Genomic DNA, 19,700 nt, shown 5'->3' with positions numbered 1-19,700 from the left:
GCTATAGAAAATTAAAATCATAGAGATTAATAAGTTAGTTGGTATAAGACTAATATATACAAAATAAATGTAACAAATGTAAAATACCATCTTCATTCTGAATACACCATTTGCAATAGCAAAATTTATAACATTCTGAAAAATTCTGAATCGGCTCCCTTGACAACTATTCCAACACTTGTAAACACTCTTATACACTTTCCTGTTCTACAGAGACTAGAAAGATAAAATCATGAAAGGAAATGTGTGTGTGTGTGTGTGTGTGTGTGTGTGTGTGACAACACATACACATTAACCAGAGCCCATTACAGCTAGGGTTCTAAATGGGATCTCAACTGTATCATGCATATGCACCATTCTGAGACTTGGAGGTGTAACTGAATGACACGGGAGCTACGTATGGCTCAATGGCGTGGTCAGCTATGTATAATGGGAGAGGTCTCTGTTTTTTGTGAAGCAACCAAAGAGTGCCTAGAATTCAGTCTCTACTATACATGTCAATTAGCAGACAGGCAGCAGTGGTATTTCAGCTACAACAGTCCCGTAGCATGAGTGGGTTTCCCCTGACTGGGCAGCATCCAAGCCTGCTTTTCTGGCCCTCATAGAGTTTTTGTAAGCTATGTAATATATTTTATTAAAGATGTATCATTTTTATAAAATAACTAGAATGAATTCTGGCACGGACAAATGAGAACCTTGATTAACAGGGTACTTGACACCAAAATTGGTTGCAAGCAAAGGGCCCTGAAAGAAATGGGGATCTGGGATAGATTATCCGATCTAGATGGATCTGAAGATAGTAAGGATCCAAGTGACATTAGAAGATGAAATATTGGTATTCCATGGCACATGATGGTGAAACAGCTGCCAAAGTTATCACCTGTGGTCACTTGAAATGAAATGCCTTTGATGTCAATATGAGGGTGGACCTAGCAGCAGCTTTTAGGGACTTGGAGGACATGCCTCTCCCCCACAGCATTGAGAAACATATTGGTGAGGAGGGCGTCTTCATCTTTGAATCGTTCTGAGGTGGCTGATTTGTGCAGGCCACAGGTGAGTGGAAAGGTCCTACCCTTGGCATGATAACCCTCATTTCAGTGGGGATGATGGGATCCTGGAGTCACAGGCCAAGTAGAAACACAGCCTCCTGGGTCAAGGTGCATGTCAATTTGACACAAATGGTTGTTTTACCTACAGAAACCTTTGAAGGTAGCTCATGGATCAACAGATCCTTTGGATATTGAAATATCTGAGCATCCTCTAAAGTTGCATTTGATCCATGTAAAAGTAAATGAAATATAAATAAATATACATTTATAATAAAATATAAGAACATAAAATATAAATAAAACTCTAGATCTGGTGACTTGAGCCATCTTCATGGCAAATGTTGGTCCCTTAATCAATTCCCACACCTGAGCCAGAACACCATGAGCAAATGGATTACCGAGGAAAAAGACCCTACAATGAAGTCACAAGTAACTACAGTAAGTATTCTTCCTGGGCTTAGTCAAAGGGACATCCAGCCATTTACCAGAGTAACTGTGCACTTGCTTTAAGGACACTTGCTCTAAGCCAGAGCTCAACAAACTTTTCCTGGAAAGGGCAGCTCACAAATATTTGAGGCTTTGCAGGTCTTTTAGCCTCTAACGAAACTACTCAAATATGCTGTTGTTAACCAAAAGCTGCCATAGACACAGCATGGCTATGTTCCAATAAAACTTTATGTATGGACACAGACACGTGAATTTCCAATAATTTTCGTGTGGCAGGAAATATTATTCTTCTTTTGATTGGTTGGAAACCAAATACATAAATACCATTCTTAGTTTGCAGGCCATACAAAAACAGGCCGATGGCCAATCCCTGCTCTAAGCTAATGGAATCACTAGTTACCCAAAATAACACTGAGCAGAAAGTCAGCAGAATGAGGTGGCAGCCATTCGTATGGTTCTGGCAGGCATAAAAGCTGATGCTTTTTGGGGCGCCTGGGTGGCGCAGTCGGTTAAGCGTCCGACTTCAGCCAGGTCACGATCTCGCGGTCCGTGAGTTCGAGCCCCGCGTCAGGCTCTGGGCTGATGGCTCGGAGCCTGGAGCCTGTTTCCGATTCTGTGTCTGCCCCTCTCCCGTTCATGCTCTGTCTCTCTCTGTCCCAAAAATAAATAAACGTTGAAAAAAAAAATTTTAAAAAAAAGCTGATGCTTTTTAACATAGTGGTTTTCAACCTTGGTTGCACACTGCAATCACATGAAGAGTTTAAAACCTGTAGCTGCCTGGTTCTGACCCCAATTCTGCTTTAATTATTGTGGGTAGAGCCTGGTGCGAGTGACTTTTTTCCGTCTCCTTAAGTGACTCTTATGTGTAAACAAGGTTGAGAACTACTTGACAATTTGATAAGAGTGCAAATATTTTCCGTATTTAATTTTTAAATTTTATGATTGTTTTTGAATAATAATATTCCAATAAGAATAAATAGATAGCTATTCTGGAAAGTATGAAATAAGAGTTCCCATGTGAGAAAAGGAGAAGAATCTCCTTTTAAAGAAAAAATGAGGAACGCTTGGATGGCTCAGTCAGTTAAGCATCTGACTTTGATTTCAGCTCAGGTCATGATCTCATGGTTCATGAGCTCAACCCCCATGTTGGGCTCTGCACTGACGGCACAGAGCCTGCTTGGGATTCTCTCTCTCTCCTTCTCTCTCTCTGCCCCTTCCCCACCCCACCACCTGCTCTCTCTCTCTCTCTCTCTCTGTCTCTCTCTCAAAATAAATTTTAAAAAAGCATTTAAAACTAACTAACTAAATAAATAAATAAAAATGTTGAGTTTAAGAAGCCAGGCACAGAGGAGTACACGATATATGATTCTGTTTATATGAAATTCTAGAACAGGAAAAACTCATATGAGGGAAGATCAACATTTGCATGTGTCTGGAGCATGAAGAGAGATTAACTGGGAACCTTTTGGGGTGTGCTATGTGTTCCATATCTTCCTAAGGTGGTGGTTAGACCCAATCTCTCTGAGTTTTACATATAAGGAGCCTGGGATCAGGAAAAGTTGGGTGAATTGGCTAAGGTGATACACCTTATTAACCAGCGAGAAGATACTCACATCTGCTTATCAGTGAGTGATCAATTGTTCCTATTGTGCTGCCTAGTGAATCTATAGGAATAGTGCTTCCCACCCCCCCAACGCCCCTCCCCTCAATCATCTTGCGAAATCCCGACTCAAGGACAAATATCCTTTTAGGCAAGTAAAGCATAGATATGAAAGTATACCTATTATGCGTTCTAGCCACCCATTTATAAACATGGTTGACACTCTCACATGTTCTGTCACTTTGACTTCTTTATGATTACATTTACACATAAAAACCAAACATCTGTTAATATCTTCTTCTGAGAAACTATGCGTAATATAGTTTTATATCCTGACTTTTTTTTCTTTTCACATGATTATCATGTGGTGTGAGGAATATTCTATCTTGCTTTTTGTAATCTACCACTCAAGCCTGAACCATTTCTTGAATAATAACGTGCCCTTAAAAAAAAAAAACTTATTGTCAAGTTAGCTTACATACAGTATATTCTCGGCTTCAGGAGTAGATTTCTGTGATTCATCACTTACATACAACACCCGGTGCTCATCCCAACAAGTGCCTTCCTTAATGCCCATAGTAACAGTTTTTTTTTTCTTTTGCCCAAATTTTGGAAATGGGAACTTAAGCCCCCCACTTAATCCCTTCATATGCCTGTTTCAGTCTCTGATTTTTTTTAAATTTTGGTTCCCTTAAACAGTAGGGCTGCCCTATGTAACCACTGCCACTTTATAAAATATGTAAATAGCTGACACTGCAACCTGCCCCCACACACCCATCTGCTTTCCTTCTTGTAACAACAAATGCAACTAACACACATTCAGCCCTTATTAAACTTCAGATGTTGTATAAGTACTTGACCTAGTAATAGCTAACTTCTTTGTACTGCTTGTTAGGTCACAGGCATTTCTCCAGGGGTTTTATGTATATTTCCAGATATTAACTCAATTCTTACAATTTTCTCATGAGGTAGAAATTATCACTATCCTCAATTTAAGGGAAAAAATAAGGTGAGTGACCATTCAGTCAAAGTTAATTGCCCTGGACCACAGCATTTAGCACCAGGATTCAAACACTAATTGATCTGACCTCAAATCCTATGCCCATAACCAATAATGTGTGACTCTGTGTTAGGGCTGAAATGAGCACTGAGATGGCACTCAAAGTCCAGTGGGCAACAATGGGTGTGGTGTCTGGGACCAACATGCCCTGAAATCTGGCCCTCTGTCCAAGGGACCCATTTTACACTCTGTTACCCTGTACCATATCTCCTTTCTCAGACTGTGTGGGAACCGTTTCTCTTGTCTTCAACTTGAAGATGAAGTAACAGAGACAGACAAAACACACATAGAAAGAAAGGAAGGCTTCCAGAGGGGTGCATATCACCAGGATTAATCCAGTACCTGAGAAGCTTTTTCCACTTGTGCTTCACTCTCTTCCCAATGATCACCCTCACCTTTCTGGCCCATACACCCATCCCTTGGCCTTTTTACTCTGTATGTCAGGTACCCATGTCCCTTCTTTCCCATCTCTCTTTGATTCCAAGGACAATCATTTCTACCCTTCTTCTGTCAATATCAGCCACTCTCGTCTTCATGTATCAAAGAGCTTATAAAGAAGAAGGAAATCTTGCCACTTGCACCAACATGGTTGGGGCTAGAGAGCATAATGCTAAGTGAAATAAGTCAGTCAGAGAAAGACAAATACCATATGATTTCACCCATATGTGGAAGTTAGGAAACAAAACCAGTAAGCAAAAGGAAAAAAAAAACTGAGAGAGGGGAGAGAGAAAGAGAGAGAGAAAAGAGAAAGAGAGAGAGAGAGAGAGAGAGACAAAGCAGGAGACAGACACTTAACTATAGAGAACTATCTGATGGTTAGGAGAGGGGAGGTGAATGAGGGGATGGATGAAATAAGTGATGGGGATTAAGGAGTGCACTTGTCGTTACGACCACCAGATGATGTATGGAACTGTTGAATTACTATACTGTATACCTGAAACTAATATAACACTGTACATTAACTAACTGGAATTCAGATAAAAACTTTGAAAAAAGTACAAGCTTCCAGTCATAAGAAAAATAAGTATTAGGGATATGACAACATGAGGATCATAGTTAATACTGCCTTATGGTATATTTGAAAGGTGTTAAGAGAGTTCTAATCACAAGGAGATGTCTTTCATGTCTTTTTCATTTATTTATTTTTTTGTATCTATATGAGATAATGAATGTTAACTAAGGTAATTTGGTAATCATTTATGTAAATAAAATAATAATACTGTATTCCTTAAACATACGCAGTGCTATATGTCAATTATAGCTCAATAAAAATGGTGTAAAAATGGGAATAAAAGGGCCTGTTAAGCACAGCCATATCATTACATGTATGATATATGTGTATGTATATATAATATATATATATATTATATATATGTATGTATGTATATATACATATATATTATATATGTATGTATGTATATATATTTATATATACATATAATATATATATGTATTATGAAGTATATATTATATGTATATATATTTCAGCAAAGAATATTTTGTATGGTGAGTTTTAAAAGTGAAATATCTGGGGGTGCCTGGGTGTTTCAGTTGGTTAAGCATCTGACTTCGGCTCAGGTCATGATCTCACAGCTTGTGGGTTCAAGCCCCGCATCAGGTTCTGTGCTGACAGCTCAGAGCCTAGAGCCTGCTTCGGATTCTGTGTCTCCCTCTCTCTCTCTCTCCCCCTCCCCTGCTTGCACTGTCTTTCTCTCTCCTTCAAGAATAAATAAATGTTAATTTTTTTTAAAAGTGAAATGTCTGGGTCAAAGGATAGAGTGAATTTTTTAAGAGAGAGAGAGAGAGAGAGAATGTAATGTGCATGAGCACGTGTGGGGAGGGGGCTGAGGGAGAGAGAGAATCCCAAGCAGGCTCCGTGCTGTCAGCACAGGCTCAAACTCATGAACCGTGAGATGATAACTTGAGCCAAAATTAAGAGTTGCCACTTAAATGCCTTTTGAATACTTGAGCATAGTGTAGACTCTTCTGCACTGTTAGTATAGAAATATATTGGTGTAAATATATTAGGAAATTGTCTCTTAGGAAATTGTCTCTTACAATTTAAAATATTTATGTGCTTCTTCTGGGAAGCCGTAGAGCATGGACTCAAATCTTGAAACTGCCCTAAATCTCAAGCCATGCTTCACTGGGCCATTTGTTCCCCACAATTAGAAATACCTTTTATAGAGAATGCTAGTACTTTAAATTTGAAAATCAATTCAAATATTAAAATGTGAAGATGTAAAAAAAAACCTTATTTTTTAAATGTTTATTCATTTTTGAGAGACAGAGTGTGAGCAGGGGATGGATTGAGAGAGGGAGACAGAATCTGAAGCAGGCACCAGATCCTGAGCTGTCAGCACAGAGCCTGAAGTGGGGCTCCAACTCACGAACCGTGGGACCATGACCTGAGTCAAAGTCAGATGCTTAACCGACTGAAGCACCCAGATGCCCCTAAAAAACAAAAACAAAAACAAAAAACAAACAACAAACAAAAAACATAAAGGGAATATTAAAAACAAGTAGCACAGGTGCTTGGGTGACTCAGTCAGTTGAGCATCTGACTCTTGATTTCGGTTCAGGGCATGATCTCACGGCCCTGGGATCAAGCCCTGCGTCAGGCTCTGTGCTGAACATGGAGCCTGCTTGGGATTCTCTCTTTCTCAAAAGTAAATAAACATTAAAAAAATACAAAAAGCAAAAATTGGCCATATATAATACATAATACATGAAAATAAAATGTACATTAGGGTCCAGTTTTCTGTGGCAATGCACTTTCCAACATGATTTGAAATACATGTATATGTAATCTAATTATACAAATGTAAAGCAGATAATATTAACACATGCCCATGTGCGCATGCACACACGTGCGAGCACACACACATACACACACACACACTCTTACTTTCCTCTGAGATAAGGATGATAATGCTGTCACCAAGCTGAGCACCCACAGACATGTATATAGGTCCAGAACAATCTTCCTACACATACCAGACACCCAGGAAGCTATCTCTGCTGGATTTAAGGAAAGCCTCTCCTCATTTCTGTCACCAGTTTGCAAAAGCCTCCCTTTCCTACGATTAGAAAATCAGTAGTCTTAGCTATAATCAAGAGGGGGGGGTAATTAGCTCTATTTCTAACTGTACATAATGAAAAATACTAATTTTGCAAAAGTAAAATTCAACACATGCTAGTTTTACAAGCAGGTTATGAAACAGTTCTGTAGTCCTTCCCCCCCGCCACCCCCCGGAATAAATACATGTGGTTAGAAATGGTTGAGATGTATGGATTCTCAAAAGTGGCTTTGTTGATCCCAAATCTACATTGTTGTCTACATTCATTTAACAAATACTAACTAGGCCCCATTATATGCCAGACACTGTCAGCTCAAAGTGACTCAACCTGCAAACCCTGTGATCTGAACATATTTCTCCATCTAGTTCAAGACAGATCTCTCCACTTGGTCCAAGGCACCTGGACCCTTCCCCCACCCCCAACCCCCAAGCAGGAGTGACCAGCTCTTGGTCACAAACCATCATCCCTAGTCTGCTCACAGAAATCTGTCCTGGAGACCTGAAAGTTCACCATTAAAATAGAACCAGCACAGTAGCTGGAGGAACCCTTAGGATGTTGAGGCAGACCAATAGTGAGGACACAATTTCTGTTCTGCCACGGACTTGGCTGAGAAATCCTGGGAAATGGACATAACCCTTGTGAGCCTAATGTTCGTGGTCTGACAAGGGACTGTGGATACAGTCATTATGGGGTTTCTGTGAGGAGGTCAAAGAAATCTAATGAGTCTGCCCAACATTGAGCAAATGTTGGTTGCCACAGGGCAAGTGTTCATTTACTTCCCATCCTGTTCTTTCCCTACCATAGCAGGGAAGGAATTGCCATGTGATCAGTGGCCTAGCAATGTTGTAGGCAGGATTCCAAACTGACACAGGAAGTAGCCATGTGAACACACATGATGTCATAAAGGATACTCACGACCATTTCTCCATGGGAGGATCAGTTGGTACTTGGTGGAGCTTGAGGGGTAACTCAGGCAGCCTGGGTGAGAGATACCAACTGATTTGTGATACTCGTCTTATTGCCTTTGATTCTGGCAGAGCGACGGCAAGACGGGGATCGTGCTGAGATGCAAACCTTCAGTAAGTGGATATGCATGTGCACACACGTGTGTGTGCACGTGGTCCCTCTGGCTTTTTTTTTGTAATGTTTATTTTTGAGAGACAGAGAGAGCACGAGCAGGGGAGGGGCAGAAAGAGAGGGAGACACAGAATCTGAAGCAGGCTCCAGGCTCCGAGCTGTCAGTGCAGAGCCCATCGCGGGGCTCGAACTCACCAACCGTGAGATCATGACCTGAGTTGAAGTTGGATGCTTAACCAACTGAGCCACCCAGTCGCCCCTTCTCTGGCTTTTTAATCATGTGCCCACTGTCCTGTGAGATTCTCAAAACAAGGCTATGCCCGAGATTGCTCTGGTCTGAATCACCTTGATGAGGGAGGCCTCTGTCCCTGTTTAGGCACCCAAATTAGCTGGTCGGTCTGGGGATTGCTGTAGCTGTTAGCTAGCTCACTTTTACACTTTCCCATTGTTGATGTTATTTCTGAAGTAATGTCACTTCTCAAAAATGACTCTGATGCCCCCATACACCATACGTTGACCACAGGCCCTTATTCCTCCTTTTAATATTTAAGTTTTTCCTTTAATTGGTGGATTTTCAGGAAAACCGGTTGGTTTCCTGCCATTCTCCAAGTGTCATTAATAAGGTTCCTCTTTGTTGTTGTTATTAGTATCATTATGAACTCATGGTCTTTTAACATGTTGATGACATCAAACCATTGTTACATTGTTTTGAGCAGAGAAGTCAAATGATTTGACTTATGCTCTGCTGCTGGTGACCTGGACCTGGAAGGCAGTATAATCCAGGAGATAGATAGATGTTGGTGTCTTGGCCAGGGTGGTGGTAATAATGGTGGTGGTAAGAAGTGGCTAGATTCTGGATGTACTGGAGAGAGGGGGTGAAAGAATTTCCTGATCTGTTAGATATGGAGTGTGAGAGAGAGAACACTCCAGGTTGCTTTCAAGTTTTGAGGACTGAGCCATTGGCATTTCTGGGTCAAATGCTCTATCCATGTTTAATTCCACTTCCAGTGCCACACAGGAAAAGTCCCAAAGGTTGTGAGTAGCAGGATTGTCTTGACAGCAAGGCCACAGAGTGAAAGCAATGACTTCCCAGAGGAGTAAATCTGAGGCCTGGTCGTAATCACTACATCAGGGAGCAATCAGCAGTCAACAGATTTTTACTCATAATCGTGCCCTGAGACAGCATGGAGTAATTGAGGTACAAAATGTACAACACACAAACCAAGAGAGCCTTATAGAATCCAAAAGGAAGCTAGTTTCTACCAGTCTGGTTACCTTAATCCTCCCCCTACTGCCCACCCAAACCACTAGTATTATTATCTGCTGGTACAGTGTTTGAGTTTAACATGATACAAATAAAATACCTTTAGTGAATCCACTGTGGGAGAGGGAATTGGGACTGATATTTCTGTAGATACCAGAAAACTCCCAAATCTATAATTTATGTGGTGAATGATATATGTTGGCAGGGAGTATTTGTGGGGGGAGGGGTGAACATCAATACAACAACTAGGGGTGAATACAGGGTGAAATACCACCAAGACATGGTCTAAGTATACCTGTGGCTACAATGTCCAATAAAGTAGGCATCAGAGCAAAGAAAATTGATAAGAGACAGAAAGAGGCTTTACATAATGATAAAAGGATCAATCCACTGGGGAGTCATCATGATCCTAAAAGTGTACGAACCAAACAACAGAGCCTCAAAGTACATGAAGCAAAGCCTGATAGAGCTGAAAGAAGAAATAACCACGTATGTAATTATAGTTGGGGGCCTTCAACACCCCCCCACTCAGCAAGGGATAAAATTACTAGAGACAAAACCAGCAAGGATATAGGACATCTGAATAACATAATAAGTTAACAGGATCTATATTACATAAATAGGGCACTCCACACCATGACAGCAGAGTGCATGTCCCCCCCCAAATCAATGTAACATTCATCAAGCTAGATCATCTTCTAGACCACCAAACAAACCTCCACAAATTTTAGAAGAATTGAAACCACACAGGGTGCATTATCTGACTATAATGAACCTAAATTGGAAATCAATAATAGAAGGAAAAAAAGAAGAATCCCTACACACTTGGAAATGGTAGTTGACTTATCATTCCAGTTTGTCATTTATTTTTTTTAAATTTTTTTAACGTTTTATTTATTTTTGAGACAGAGAGAGACAGAGCATGAACGGGGGAGGGTCAGAGAGAGAGGGAGACACAGAATCTGAAACAGGCTCCGGGCTTTGAGCTCTCAGCACAGAGCCCGACGCAGGGCTCGAACTCACAGACTGTGAGATCATGACCTGAGCTGAAGTCGGACACTCAACCAACTGAGCCACCCAGTCGCCCCTCCAGTTTGTCATTTAGATCCTTGTTATAGAGGAGCTGAGTTTAGGAAAAGTTGTCTCTTGAGCTGAAGGTATTTCAGGCTGGGCAAAAAGAAAGCTTACTCTGGATATTTCAAACTGAGTATTGTTGACAGCAAGTCTGGAGGGAGAGGGACAACTTAGGAGGCTGTTACGTCAGTCTCACCTGACATTAAAGCTTGTACTACACCAGCAAAGGAAATGCAGCTTGCTGATTGTCAGTGGGCTCAGTTTGGTGGCTGATTATATTTGGGAAGTGGGAGAGAGATTGCCTTTGTGGTATTGGTGTGGTTGTTAAGCCTGAGAGCAGGGACAATTCAGATGTCTTCCTGATGTATGGCTGGTTTCCAATCTAACTCATGGATGCACACATCTCTGTTGTTTTCTTGCCTTGTTTGTTTGCTTTTTTAAAAATAAATCCTGCATCATTCTTTAAAAGGTTCAATACAGTTTCTGCTTCCCCTGCTCATCCTCGGTCATGTCCTTCTCCTCCCCCAAGATTCATCCCCTGATAGTGCCATCTGTCCAATAAGGCTTTCCTATCCAGACAAGCAGAGGAGTTTCCTTTCTGGGGTTTGTGGGATTGGACCCTTAGGGCAGGTTGACATTTTGCTTGCCCTACCATGGTGTTAGCCTAAGATGTGGTACATGGTACATGGACCACTGGTGTGTCTTCAAACTTGTATTTTTGTCCCCCTTTTGAGAACCCAATGGTGATGGTAGTTCACATCAAGGACGAAAGAAAGTTTGGAGTTCGTTCCGAGGTAATTTTGGCAAGAGGAATCCCCATGATGAACGGGATGGATATGACCCTCAGCTTTCACAGCACCAGGAGGATGATGAAACTGTGATGATGAGGGATATCCAGGAGTACCCCCAAGTAAGACAGTAAGTGACCAGGCAGCCTGGTTTTCATGTAGCAGCCCCTGGGAATATGCAACCCTTTCACTCCCCTTTGGTCTTCTTTTTCTTCTCTCACTGGAAAACTGAAGAACGCTAGAAGTGGAATAATGGTTGAGCAATCCTACTTGTAGTCCTGGTGACAGAGAGGTGAGGGTGTATAGACGAAGACTTTCTTAGCATTTATGGCCACCCTCCCTCTCTCCACTTACCCTCTGCAGCACTCCCTATAGCACCCGACACAACAAGAGGAGAGCAAAATGGCATGATGAAGACCATATCCATATTACTGTGTGGAGAGATAGAAAACTTCTGAAGAGACAAATGGGGGAGAATACACAAGATGGAACCCCAGGGAGCTGGTTCAAGATCACCGTGAGTGTCTTGGCAAGATCTGCATTAGATAGAATATCCTGGAACCCTACAAAAGGAAGACCACATTAAACAACCTTACATCAATTATTTGGAGGAGAGCTTTCCAATGGAGAGAAAGAGGGTTTAGGAAATCCATATTTCGCACAAAAATAAGAAATAATGCTAGTGGTCCCTTCTTTAGAAGCCCTGTACAGCTCAGTAGAGGGTTGGAAAAGAACACCGTCGGGTCTGTTTTCCAGCTTTAATTCCATGTTGTCTCTCCTCCCATCCCTTCTTTTCATCTCTAGATTCCCTATGGGGGAAAGTATGACAAGACATGGCTAGTGAATTCAATCCAGAGCCATTGCAGTGTCCCCTTCACTCCAGTGGATGTAAGGGAGGATGGTGAAGCCAGATGAGTGGACAAAGGGAAGTGGGGGGGGGACTGGGAGGAGCCCACTGAGCAGGAAGACTCTATCCTTCAAAATTATTGTTGCCTCCCTCTCCTGTAGTTTCACTACGTGAAAAACCAGGCTCGGTTCTTTGTCCAGGATGCCAGCATTGCCTCTGCATTGAAAGATGTCAGCTACAAGATTTGTGATGAGGAGAACCAAAAGGTATGTTTTGAGGGCATTACCTGTACCTAGTCCCCGTGGTGGGAGGAAAGGCCAGGGGCTGGTGGTCTTCTTTGGAATCAGGGTTCTTGGTGCTTACCCGAGCACCTCACCTCCCTGCAGATATCGATCTTTGTCATTGCCTCTAATGTACCCTACTCTGTGCGGTATAAGTTGAAGCCAAAAGAAATGAAGCAGCTAAAGGTAATGCAGACTCAAGGCCCGCTGCATGCCCACACCCAGACCCACCTCCTCTTCCTCCAGCCCCCGATTTTCCTATCCCTACCAGAGCCTCAGAGTGGATTTCTCTGCCTTTCTCTGCAGCTGACCATGCACAAACGCTATGATGTCTCCCATGAAGCTCTTGACCTCCAGAGTCTCCGCTTTGACCCAGGTACAGTTGATAGCAGTAATGCTAGGGCAGGTGAGGGCACAGGGATCTGCCTGGGAGGAAGACTGAGGAATGGTAACATGGGGAGGGGTTGATGCTGGCCCTGGACCCCTCTCAGCCTTCTGTTTGCCTCCTCTTGGCTTCCTGAAGACTTGGTGGGCCATAATATTGATATAATCCTGAATCGAAGAAACTGCATGGCTGCCACCCTGCAGATCATTGAAGAGAATTTCCCTGAGGTAAGGCCTTAGTCCCAGTGCTGTTATCAATAGTAGGGGTGGAACTCATGGGGTGGAGGACAGATTTGTCTCTGAGGCCCTAGATAGTAACTGTCACTCTAACTCTTCTTCACCAAAAGCTGTTGTCCTTGAACTTGAGCAACAACAAACTGTACCAGCTGGATGGCCTGTCTGACATTATACAGATGGTCCCCACAGTCAAGATCCTGAACCTCTCCAAAAATGAGGTGGGAAGAGGGAGCCAGATCAAAGTTGGGGGTGACAGTGGGTGGTAGTGCTCATCCGAGTGATGACAGTAGGCAAGAGAAGGTACCTATGTAGAAGGGTGGGGGCTGGGGGTGCAAGGGCCCGCGTGTCTCTCTTTCCCTGGGACTCCTTCCCAGCTTCCTCCCCATATTTCTCAGCTGACCTTGGTGTGGGAGTTAAACAAGATGAAAGGGCTGATGCTTGAGGAACTTTGGCTAGACGGGAACCCCTTGTGCGACACCTTCCCAGACCAGTCCACCTACATAAGGTCAGTGTGAACCCCTCTCACCCTGCCTGGGAACCTTTGCCCCCTGGGAGCCTGAACTGTCCCTGAGAACGTATGTATGCAGGAAGCTGCAACCCTGGTCCTCTGGAAGGACCTGAGGCTCCACCTTCTCCTATGTGTCCCTCACCTGTAAGGAATTTCCTTCCTCTGACCTGCTCACCTGTTTCCTGTTCTGGGGTCTGTTTCCACCTCTCTGCATTCAGCATTCATTAGCATGCCCTCCAAGCATGTTTTCTAGGAAGAAGGGCTTCTCCTCCTTACCAGGGCCAGGAGTGATCAACCTTGAGCCAGATTCTGGTGCCCTGGACTGAGAAGGTTCCTCCAGCCCAGGGCATCAGGCTGAGAAAGGCCTTCCTACTTCCTGCTGAGATGGCACTTCCCTCCCTGGTTCTGAGAGGAGACCTCCTTCCCTTGCTCCAGAATGGTTCCCCCTCAAATCTCCGGCTGCCGTGGTGGCTTTCCTGCCCCATGCTGAGGGCCGAGGCTGTGAATGGCTTCCATGATGAAATCCATTCCTCTGACCCAATGCCAGGAGCTTGGCCTTCCTTGGGAGAAACCGGAGTTCCCTGAGTCAAGGGGCCTGAGACTGCCAATGAGCAGAGGCTTCCTGAAGCAGGAATGGAAGGCAGAGAGCAGAGGTGCTTGAGGAGACAGAAGGACAGGACTCTCAGAGGCACTGCCCCCTCCTCACCCACCGCCCCCCAACATGTCACATCATCCTGGCTGTTCCTTCAGAGGAGCCCTGGGTAGCCCAGCACAAGTATGAATCCTCAGGCTGGGAACTGACTGAGACAGGCACAGGTGCACAGGTGCCATCAGAAGGGAAGATGGTGGTCATAAGAGGGGGCCACAGGCCCTCAGCCCCATGCTGACCTGGGGCCTGACCCTCTACTCCTTCTGGGGAAGGTGTCCTGCCCCCGTGGCTGCCTCGTTCCCCATGGCCAGGTCAAGCTGAGTTCACACAGGTGGCAAAGTTTCAACCAGCATCCAATGGGCCCCCAGCCCAACACCTGCATATTTTCCATCTCTACCTCAGCTGCCAGGGCCAACCAGAGCAGATGAAGGAAAAGGCTGCAGCTGGGGAGCCATTTACCCCTTCTTCTCTCTTCCTCCCTGGCCCCCACCACCATAGTAGAGGTTTTTTTTCCTTTCCCTTTGCTTTGCTTTCTTTTACTCCCCTGTCTCTACTCCCCTATGTCTCTGTCCCCCCTCCCCTCCTACCTTCACCCTATCTTCTGTTTTCCTCCTCCTCTCTCTCCCTCCCTGCCACCTGGATCTTGCCTCACTGACCTCCCTACCTCAGCATCTCGGGTCATCCCTGGGGGTGTCGTGGTCCTGAGGAATGCTGGGACCTTAGTGAGGTAGCAGAGCCCTGCGCTCCCACCCCATTCCCTCTTTTCTCCGGAGCCTTCAGTGGGAACCTGGAGGAAGGAAGGGAGGTAGGGAAGGGAAGGTAGCCGTGGACCCTGGACTCCAAAGGTTGCTTCTTGGGTCACTGAAGAAGGGAGTGAGGGCAGTCTAGGTGGGAGCTACCCAGTGGAAAGGAGAAGGAGAGGAGGTAGGGGGGAAGGGAAGGAGGCAGGCTTTGCAATCCTGACCTATCAGTCACTTCTTTCTATTTTGGGTTTTGGACAGTGCCATCAAGGATTGTTTTCCTAAGTTGTTACGTCTGGTAAGTGCCTACATTCATCATTGTCTTTTACTAACATTGATCACCTCCACACCTACCCTCAAGCCCTTTGGGTCTTACCTAGATTATATGTTTGTGTCATACCCTTACCCATTTTAGGGGACCAGGACTCCTGTAAAAGACATGAGTATACTCTCTGGAAAAAATGTCCACAAACATGTGTGTGTACACACACACACACACACACACACATTGCATATAATAATAGAGACTTCCAGGACCTCATGATGAAGACGCCCACTATAATCTTGTTCATGTAAATTCCAGTGCCCTTTCAGAGCTGACCTCTTACCCTCACCCTCTCTTGGGCTCATCTTTTCAACCCTGAACATCCAGGGCCACCTCCCTGGGCTCCACTGCTGACTTCCTCTTCCCCTCTCCAGGATGGCCAGGAGTTATCCCCACCAGTTACTTTTGATATTGATACACCCTACTTAATAAAGCCCTGCAAGGTGAGGAAAAATGATCAAATGACATTTGGAGTATTGAGAGGGAAGCTTTATCAGCCACATAGTCTCAAAAGTCTTTTGATTCCAGGAAAGCTACAAAGGATCTGAGATACTGAAGAGTCTAGTCTTGCAATTCCTGCAGCAGTAAGTACACCTGGGAATCTAGGGAAGTGGAAGGCTAGGATAGGTGAGGCCACCCAAGCTCAGGACTGCTGACTGCGTCTTCAAAATCTCACTTTGGGTCCAGACCACAGAGAGAGACTGTCCTTATTACTCTCCAAAGGTACTACTTGATGTACGACTCTGGAGACCACCAGGGTCTCCTCGGTGCTTACCATCATGAGGCCTGCTTCTCCCTGACCATTCCCTTCAACCCGGAGGACCAAGCCCCGTGAGTAGCAAAGCTCAGACTCTGCTTCTGGGACATGTGGCTCCCCAGTGGACACAGGGCAGCTCCTAGAAACACCCACACTGGCCAGACCATCACCTCCTATTCCTCTTTCTCTCCTAGAAGCAGCTTGTGTGGGTACTGCAAGGAAAGCAGGAATATGAAGAAGCTCAAGGACCCCCGTGCGTGTGATGGGGGAAGATTGGGCAGGGAAAGGGGATGTGAAGGAGTAATTATAGGGCCCAGGGTGTGGCAAGCCCTGACCTTTGCTTGCTTCTCCTCCTCCCGTAGGCCTGTGGGTTCAGCTGCTGAAGCATACAAAACGTGACATTGTGTGCTCCCTCGGTATGCTGCCCAAAACTCAGCATGACCTCAGCTCCTTTGTGGTGGACATGTGGTTCCAGACGGTGAGCACCTGCTTCCTCCCAAGGGCAGTCCTAGAAAGCCACAGTTGGGTAGGAAGTTTAGGTGACTTTAGCACCTGGGCTCTTCCCTTTTAGGAGATGATGCTCTGCTTCTCTGTCAATGGGGTGTTCAAGGAAGGTGAGTGTGTGTAGAGCCCCTTTCCAGATGCCTCAGTGCTCCCTCCCCGCTGGCTGAACTCCCTCTGATAACTCTCCTAGCTTCCCTGATCCCTTTCCTTCCATTCCTATTCCCGCTGTGTTCTCCTGCCTCCACTCTGCCCCCAAGCCAACCTGGCCTGAGCTGGGTCTATGCCTGTATGCCCCACACAGCTTTGGCACTAGGGACAGTCTGTGGAGTTTGATAGCTGTCATCTCAGATCCTTACTCTGAGAACTACCTGGGACAGTTACTTAACCTCTAAGTTTCCTTGTTTGCAAAATGGGGCTAATAATACCCACCTCTCAGGCAGCTGCAGAAAATGAATCAAGTGAACTTGTGAAGAGTTTGTCACAGCACCTGTGACATAGTAGAGGCCCTATCACTGGGAGCAGATTGCTCCTACTGTTGCTATCTCCATACCAGATACCATGGATCCCAATGAACAATTGTCCCTCCCAGCATGAGTATCAAGGAATACCCTGACTGGAGAACACTGTGTGAGCATGTGAAGCATGTGTGACTCTAAGGGAGTATTGTTGTTTGTTGTTAAAGTGGAAGGAAGATCTCAGGGTTCTGTTCGTGCCTTCACCCGGACCTTCATTGTTACCCCTGCCAGCAATTCCAGGTGAGTACTATGTTGTAGGTGGGAATGCCATCCCAGCCCAGGCCCAGGGGTGTAGGAGCATGGTGGTGTAGACATCTTGGTTTTCTAAGTATTGTGGAAAGCCAACAGGTAGATATCCAAGGAGCAGTCTAGTCTGGTGGTTAAGAGCATGGGCGCTGGAGTTAGAGCACTGAGTTCTCTTCCTGACCCCAGCATTCTCTAGGTGTGTATGACCTTGGTTAAGTCACATGACCTCTCTGTGACTCATTGCCTTCCCTGAAAAATGGGGATTAGACTGTCCACTCCCTTGGGCTATTGTAAGGGATAAATGTGAGTGTAAACTCATCCCTGGGCTGCAGGGTAAGTGCATATCTACTGAGGCTGGTAGATAGTCTCTGCAAAAGTGGTCTCTTTGGGAGGGGTAGAGGTACCAGCCAAGCAATCTGGAGGACAGGCACAGTAGGGGTATGGAAGGAATCTGGTTGCTGAGTGGCAGTGGGAGTGAGATCATTGTTAGGGATGTGGAGTTGTACATCCATTCAGTTGCCTGAGGGCACATTTTCCCTCCAGTATATGCATCGTGAATGATGAGCTGTTTGTGAGAGAGGCCACCCCCAGTGAGACTCAGAGTGCGTTCTCCATCCGAGTGCCTACACCCACCTCCAGCTCCATGCCCACCCTCTCCCAGGAGCAGCAGGAAATGGTGCAGGCTTTCTCCACTCAGTCTGGGATGAAACTCGAGTGGTCTAAGAAGTGAGTGTTGGGTGTGCATGGGAATAAGGGTGGGTTGGACAGCAACTTGGGGAGGGGGGAGGCAGTGAATCAAAGAAACTCACAGGAAATTTGGAAAAATAACTTTTTGGAGAGTTAGCTTCCAAAAGAAAAAAAAAAGTGGACCCGTGGAAAAGGAATCATACTATTATACATGTGAAGAGTTTAAAAACAGTATAATGCTCAATGAGATTGTCTTATATATGGAAAATCTGAAAGAATCCACCAAAAAAATTACTAGAACTAATACACAAACTCAGCAGGGTTGCAGGATAAAAGGCCAATATACAAAACTCATTTGTATTTCTATGTACTTGCAATGAGGAGTCCAAAAATGAAATTAAGAAAACAAGCCCATTCACAATAGCATCAAAGTAGTAAAATACATGGGAACAAATGTAACAAAAGAAGCACAAATCTTATATTGCTAAATCTATAAAACATTGTTGAAAAAATTAAATAAATGAAAAGACACCCCATTTCCATGGGGTTGGAATATTGCTAAATATGTTAATATTGTTAAGATGGCAGTAATAGCTAGAGAAATCTACAGATTCAACGCAATACCTGTCAAAATCCTTCTTTGCAAAAATTGACAAGGTTATCCTAAAGTTCATACGTAAGTGTGCCAAAACAATCTTGAAAGAGAAGAACAAAGTTAGAGGATTCACACTTCCCAATTTCAAAACTTGCTACAAAGCTATAGTAATCAAGACTGTGTGGTGCTGGCAGATGGACAGTACATGAATCAATGGAGTAGAATGGAGAGTCCACAAATAAACCCTCACATTTATGGCCAATTGACTGTCAAATGAGAGTGTTGGAAAATAATCTGGTAGGAAGAAAAATAGTCTTTTCAGCAAATGGTGCTGGGACAACTGGATAGAAATATGCACAACAAGGAATTTTGACCCCCTGATTCACATCATGTACAAACATAGCCTATAAGTGGATGAAAGATCTAAAGGTAAGAGCTAAAACTATAAAAATCTTGGAAGAAAACATAGGCATAAGTCATCATGGATTAGGCAAGTGTTTCTTATATATGACACCAAAAGCACAAGCAACCAAAGAAAAAAATAGATACATTGGACTTTATCAAAATTAAATGCTGTTGTGCACCAATGGACACTATCAAAAGAGTAAAAATCCCACCAACAGAGCGAGAGAAAATATTTGCCAATCACATATCTGACAAGAATATATGAAGAACCCTTGCAGCTCAACAATAAAAGGACAAACAACCCAATTTAAAAAGTGGAAAAAGGGTCTTAATAGACATTTCTCCAAAGAAGATATACAAGGGGCCAACAAGCACATGAAACACCTCTCAACACCATTAGTCATTAAGGAAATGCAGAGTAAAAACCACAGTGAGGGAAGAGCCAAGATGGCAGAACAGCATGGAAGTTTTTTGTGTGTCTTGCGTCCATGAAATACAGCCAGACCAATACTAAACCATCCTACACACCTAGAAAACTGATTGGAGGATTAATGCAACAATCTGCACAACCTGAACCAAA

The 19,700-nt window shown here is 44.1% G+C and overlaps 1 protein-coding gene across 1 annotated transcript; it reads left to right on the top strand.

The window, feature by feature from the left end:
* The first annotated feature begins 917 nt into the window (after window positions 1–917).
* LOC122477107 (nuclear RNA export factor 2-like) lies at window positions 918–18,163 on the top strand. Its single transcript, XM_043569999.1, has 19 exons — window positions 918–993; window positions 11,387–11,570; window positions 11,804–11,957; window positions 12,245–12,328; window positions 12,449–12,553; window positions 12,674–12,754; window positions 12,875–12,944; window positions 13,092–13,180; window positions 13,300–13,407; window positions 13,585–13,694; window positions 15,348–15,384; window positions 15,786–15,854; window positions 15,940–15,995; window positions 16,135–16,242; window positions 16,363–16,427; window positions 16,531–16,646; window positions 16,740–16,782; window positions 17,355–17,427; window positions 17,977–18,163. Exons 1-19 carry the CDS (start codon window positions 918–920, stop codon window positions 18,161–18,163), a joined length of 1,815 nt encoding a protein of 604 aa, XP_043425934.1.
* Window positions 18,164–19,700: the final 1,537 nt, after the last annotated feature.

This window comes from Prionailurus bengalensis, chromosome X (assembly GCF_016509475.1).
Source record: "Prionailurus bengalensis isolate Pbe53 chromosome X, Fcat_Pben_1.1_paternal_pri, whole genome shotgun sequence".
In the NCBI taxonomy this organism is placed as follows: domain Eukaryota; kingdom Metazoa; phylum Chordata; class Mammalia; order Carnivora; family Felidae; genus Prionailurus; species Prionailurus bengalensis.
This window is presented reverse-complemented; position numbering and strand designations above follow the sequence as displayed.